The 6295-nt window shown below is 36.7% G+C and overlaps 1 protein-coding gene across 1 annotated transcript in view; it reads left to right on the top strand.

Annotated features, from left to right (window-relative positions):
• Positions 1 to 1169: 1169 nt before the first annotated feature.
• The window catches only part of LOC109213297 (guanine nucleotide-binding protein subunit beta-like protein), a 16722-nt gene continuing 11596 nt past the window's right edge, over positions 1170 to 6295 (top strand). Inside the window, exons 1-4 of the mRNA XM_019377080.1 lie at positions 1170 to 1563; positions 1756 to 1787; positions 4659 to 4721; positions 4833 to 4905. Of these exons, the coding sequence (XP_019232625.1) occupies positions 1170 to 1563; positions 1756 to 1787; positions 4659 to 4721; positions 4833 to 4905 (562 nt within the window). The remainder of the gene's footprint in view (positions 1564 to 1755; positions 1788 to 4658; positions 4722 to 4832; positions 4906 to 6295) is intronic.

Genomic DNA, 6295 nt, shown 5'->3' with positions numbered 1-6295 from the left:
TACAGATGTTGATGTTATCATCGAGAAAATAGTTGACGGGACATATAATCTTTTAACATCACAGAGCAGTAAAAATATTTTGCAAAATACCGCAGCTGCATTGTTAATTCCATCAGTCATGCATATTGAATTAGTCCAAGGAGGGCAGAATAATAAGGATTCTGATGAAGCAGCAGCAGTTGTTGGAGGTTTAGTGAAAGTTTGTTGTGATGAAGATAATACTAATGAACAAGCAGCAGGTGATGGAAATTCAGTGAAAAGTCCTTGTGATGAAGAAAGGATAGAATGTAGTGCACTTGATCAAGTTCAGTCAACTGGTACGGATGTTGCTGCTATCATACAAAAAATAGTTGATGGGGAATATCAACTTTCAACACCACAGTGCAGTCAAGATAATAAGGAAAATAGTGAAGCTGTGTCATCAATGCTACCAGCCATGGATATTCAATCACTCCATGATGCACAAAATAAGAAATGCAGTGGTCAAGGTGGACCAAGTGGTACAAATGTAGTGAAAGGTCCTTTTTGTAATGAAAAAAGAGCAGATTGTAGTCCAGATGAAACTGATATTACATCTGGTAGTGATATTGATGCTATTATTAGAAAAATAAATATTGTTACATATGACACATGGTCACCACAGTCCAGTCAAAATATTTTGCAAAACAACCGACTTGCAGTCTCTCAGGGAAGTGGAAAGATATTGTAACAGGAGGTACAGATGTTGAAGCTATTATTCGTGATATTGAACAAGAAAATATAATTTTGGATTCATCTGAAGTGGAACAACATATTCCTATAGTAAACGTCAATGCCACATCTTGACCAAAGGAAAGGGAACCTGAATCTGCTGGTCTAGCAACTCTTTCTGATATATGCATGCAAGAAAGTAAAGGTAATTTGGAAGGAATTGAAAGGGTGTTGAATGAAAAAGCCCCTCTTGTTGTTCATGAATTATTGAAAACATTCAACAGGTTAGTGTGCGTAGTTTTATTGTTTTTTTGAAATGTTATAATGGACGTTAATCTATCCATTTCTTTTTTATTTTTTTGAAGCATGGAAAATTGTATACTAGAAAAAGAAAGAGGAAATCTGTGGATTCATGCCCTAATTTTAATATTTTGACTCAGTCAAGTCAATCAAGTTATAATGCGATTGATCATGAACCTATGAACATCAGTGCTGCTGTTGATCGCGACCCTGCTGAACAATCTGTTGCTGCTGATATGCAGAAAAATGATTCTGACAAAAAGATTATTTTATATTCAAGTGTGAATGAGGGAGTTTATGTTTCTCCTCTTAAAATTGCTAAGCCTGTTGCTCATTTGGATGGTTATTATGATGTGCAGCCCACATCGAAATCTGAAATAAAAAATATAAAGAAGGTAGAATGTGAAAATGAAAAACTAAATTTTGCCTCCTATAAAGGAAAAGAAGTTCCAGGAGAACAAGTACTACAGATTGGACAAAGTGCAAATGTAGTAGAAGAATTGTTTGGTAGAGGAAAAAGAATTCGTAATGCCAGTTGGCATTTAAAAACTCCATATAAGGGAACAAGTAAAGGTGTGAATTGGAGTTTGAAATATATTCGAAGATGTTGCTGGCATTATCGTGATTAGGAGTAATCGCTATGAGTGTTTGAGTCATGCAGTATATTATGTGATTACATCTTAGGTTACGGATATGGCTTGATACAGTGTGTTCAGACTTATTCAGTCTATAGTTGTGGAATTTTGATCTTGTAAATTATTTCAGAAGTGGAAATGGTTCTAAGGTTTATGGATCAGGTTGGATTTCAAAATTTCAACTGTGTTGTGCTATTGGACCTATATGGGATAGGGTGACGTGGGATCACCCCCGGGTATGTGCATGGTAGGTTACACGGCAATTTTGGTGGTTTTTGGAACAACTCTGGGCATGTTCGAGGACAAACGTATGTTTAAGTGGGGGAGAATGTAACGACCCGATCGGTCGTTCCGAGAATTTAGCCCCGTTTCCCCTATTTCTGCTTTATTATGTGTTGTTCAGCTCTTTTATGTTCTGTTGGGACGGTTGGCTCGGGTTCGGAGTGATTGTGGAGAGAAATGAGACACTTAGTCTCTTAAGTTGGATTTATAGTTAGAAAAGTCAACCGGAACTTGACTTATAGGTAAATGACCTCGGAATGTGGTTTTTATGGCTCGGATAGCTTCATTAGGTGATTTGGGACTTAGGAGTGTGTTCGGAATGTTTTTCGGACGTCCGTAGTAGAATTAGGATTGAATTGGCAAAATTGAGTTTTTGGCGCTTTTCGGTCGGCACTAGAAAATTACCTATCGGGGTCAGAATGGAATTCCAAAAGTTGGAACACGTCCGTCGTATCATTTGCGACTTGTGTGCAAAATTTGAGGTCAATCGGACGTGATTTGATAGGTTTCGACATCAAATGTAGAAGTTTGAAGTTCTAAAGTTCATTAGGCTTGAATTGGGGTGAGATTCATGATTTTGATGTGGTTTGAGGTGATTTGAGGCTTCGAGCAGGTCTGTGTTATGTTATGGGACTGGTTGTGTGATTGGACGGGGCCCCGGGGGCCTCGGGTGTGTTTCGGGGTGATTTCGGATCATTACGGGTTGTTTAGCAATAGCTGATGCTGGTGTCTCGTGTTGTTCTTCGCGTTCGCGAAGAAGGATTTCGCTCCAGGAACTTTGTTCTTCGCGTTTGCGAAGAGATCCTCGCGTTCGCAAAGAAGAAAAATCTCTATTACGCATGTCTGAATTTGGAGGCTCATATCTCACAATCTATAAGGAATTTGAAGATGATCCGAAAACAAATATTGTAGCCCTTTGTGTCTATTTTTCAGAAAAATAAACCATTTAGTATTTGTATTTGTTTACAAAGAGTTATGGCTGGTACACTACAGACTGTCCGGGAAGATGAAGAAGAAATTTGTGTTGCACAGGGCTAACTTTGGCAGCTTATATCTCAAAACCTATAAGGAATTGGAAAACTACAAAAACAAGGAAGTTATAGATCTTGGTGTCTAGTTTCCAAAATATTAAACCATTTGTCATTTGGAGTTTTGTACCAAAAGTTATGGCCATTATACTATAGGCTGTCTGAGAAGAGTTTGGAAATAGCTTTTGAGAGTTTTTGTTCATCGCGAACGCGATGGGTGGCCCGTGAACGCGAAGAAGGAATACCTGGGCAGAACTTAAAGATAAAAAATGAGGGTTTTGAGTTCATATCACAAAATTTAATTGGGAGATCGGTAGAAGGCGATTTTTGGAGAGATTCTTGCGTGGGTTCGGAGCAATTGGAGGCCGAGTCAAGAGGCAAGGGCATCGCAGATTAGGATTTTGGCCGATTTGAGGTAAGTAACGTTGTAAATCTAGACCTGAGGGTATGAAATCCTGGTATTTTGTGTTGTTTTGATAAATGAGGTGACGCACATGCTAGGTGACGAGCGTGTGGGCGTGCACCGATAGGGATTGTGACTTGGTCCGTCCCGTAGCGACTATTAAGCAGCGTATTTGATTTGAAATCATATGATATCCCGTATTTTAGAGATTGATACTATATTTTGGGTTGTACGCCATGTTTGGGCCTTGTGCCGACCTGTTTGGACCCTTAAGGGTATTTTACTACTATTCTCACACTATTTTGATAGAAAATATAATCTCAGTCATGATTTATACCTGTTCACTGTTTATCACTCTGTTTTTAATTAATGAAAGATATTTTGGGCTGAGTCCCCATGATTTGTGATGAGTTGCCCGAGTGGCTTGTGAGGATGATGACAGAGTGAGGCCGAGAGCCGGATTGTGAGTATAGTGATGGATCGGGCTGCACGCCGCAGTATTTTATACATATATATATATATATATATATGGATCGGGTTGCACGCTGCAGTATTATATATATATATATATATATATATATATATATATATAGTTACTAACAAGACTCGTTGCAATAGACAATATAACCGTTGCAGTAGANCTCTTCCGATCTGGCCGAGAGCCGGATTGTGAGTATAGTGATGGATCGGGCTGCACGCCGCAGTATTTTATACATATATATATATATATATATGGATCGGGTTGCACGCTGCAACGATATAGCGCTTGGGCTGTAAGAGCCCCTCCGGAGTCTATACACCCCTAGTGAGCGCAGTCGACTATTATGGATCGGGCTGCACACCGCAGCGGTTACTATTATGGATCGGGCTGCACGCCGCAGCGGTTATTATATGGATCAGGCTGCGCGCCGCAGCGTTGTTATATGGTACCTATTGAGTGAGAGTGTTGAGTGTGAGCATTGACTTATGAGAGTAGAGTCACAAGTGACTGAGAGGCTTGCCCGAGAGGCTTTATTTGTGAGTGACAATGTGCCCGAGGGGCTGATATTTTTATGAAACTACTGTTTTCACCCTTCTTTACATTGAGCCTCTAATGAAAACATTGAACAAATGTTTTATACGATATTTTAAATGGAAAACTGGAGATTTTATGAAAAATTCGGAATGTAGATTTCTGACTCGATTAAAATTATTTTCACTGTTGCTTAGTATATGGCTTTACATGATCTTTAAATGCTCGTCACTGCACTCAAGTCTTTAGTTCTAATTGTTACTTACTGAGTTGGCGTACTCACGTAACTCCCTGCACCTTGTGTGCAGATTCAGGTGCCAGGACTGAGTGAGAGCGGATTTTTCCCTGTGGAGCCTTTCGGAGATTGCGAGGTAGCTGCATGGCGTCCGCAGCCTCGCCTTTCTCTTTCCTATTTCGTCATTATGTACATTCTCAGACTTGTTTGTATTAAGGGAACAGTACAGATTTGTATTTCCTTTTAGATGCTCATGACTGATGACTCCGGGTTTTGGGGCAGTGTTTATATATCTTACTTTTCTCTACTTGCTAAAAATGGTAATTTTATGAATTGTCAGTTAATATTGAATTAAAGGAAAAGTTCCTTATGTTATGTGTAGTGGATTGGCTAGCCTAGTATCACGATAGGCGCCATCACGGCCTAGGTAGTTTTGGGCTCATGACACCATAAGAAAAAAGGACTAGCCAAAATACGTGAGATTCATAATTTTCTTCCAAGCAAAGGAATTATGGTACATATGTGTCGTCTCTTTTAACAGATAGGAAAATCAAATATGATAAGAAATATGATCACAAAGTAAAACCTTTATCTATACTATATTAAAAGCACGAAGGCCCGTACCGAAATGTCGTTCGCCTTTTTTACCCTTTAAAATTAATTTTACATTGGACAAAATCGTAATTTAATTACTTTCCTAATATTTAGGACTTTAAAATCAATTCAAACTTTACTTATTATATCTTTCCTTGTTTGACCTATGTATAGATTCTTAATATTTAGGACTTTAGAATTCATTAAGTGTTTACCTTATATAAATCCTTTTTCTTGTTTAAATTATGTAACAAAACTAAAATTCCTTACATTAGAAAACAAAATCATTTTGGTTACTTAATTAAGAGACATAACGCTGTGAATTCACAGCATATATATACTATTATGAATCCACAACGCATAGTATTATGGTTGAATCCTACGGGTTCACGATTCTCAACGTATACTATTTCTTTTAACTTGGAGTTTTTGTCTTTCTTCCTTAACATGAATCCTTGTAGTTGTATTAGAATCCATAGCCCTTCCTTGTCTTTAAGACTTTGAATGTGTAACACTTTTTATTTATGTTATTACTATATTAAAAGCACGAATTTCTTTATCGAAATATCGTTCGTCTTTTACTTTTAAAATAAATTACACACTAGATAAAATAATCATATAATTATTTTTCTAATATTTAAGAGTACAAATTAATTAAAATTTTGCTTATTAATTAATTTTTTCTTATTTTAACTATGTAAAAAATACTACATTTAGGACTCCAAATTCAAATTTATTTTATATTATTTTTTTCTTATTTGACATACTTCATAAGTGCTTTTGAAGTTTAAGACGTATAACAAATATTAGATTTAGTTTAATGCCAATTGCTAACTTTCAACAATATATTCTTATATACATTTATGCAAATTGACGCGATGCACACGTGTAACGCACTAGTGTAAGTAAAACCGAGTAACATTTTCATAGCAGAAAATAAGTTATTGATTGTGGTACAATAAATTCAAGAGATTTTTACATTCCTATACACTATATGAAACTATATTACACTCCCTACTCAAGTTTTACTATAATTACATTTTATATACCCAATTACCATTCATGTATATTTTAAGGGAATTAATGATAATAATTAGTGTCCTAAAATCACTATAT

The sequence above is a fragment of the Nicotiana attenuata genome, unplaced genomic scaffold (genome assembly GCF_001879085.1).
Source record: "Nicotiana attenuata strain UT unplaced genomic scaffold, NIATTr2, whole genome shotgun sequence".
Taxonomy (NCBI): Eukaryota; Viridiplantae; Streptophyta; class Magnoliopsida; order Solanales; family Solanaceae; genus Nicotiana; species Nicotiana attenuata.
The sequence above is the reverse complement of the archived record's forward strand: the minus strand, read 5'-3'. Positions and strand labels throughout refer to the sequence as shown.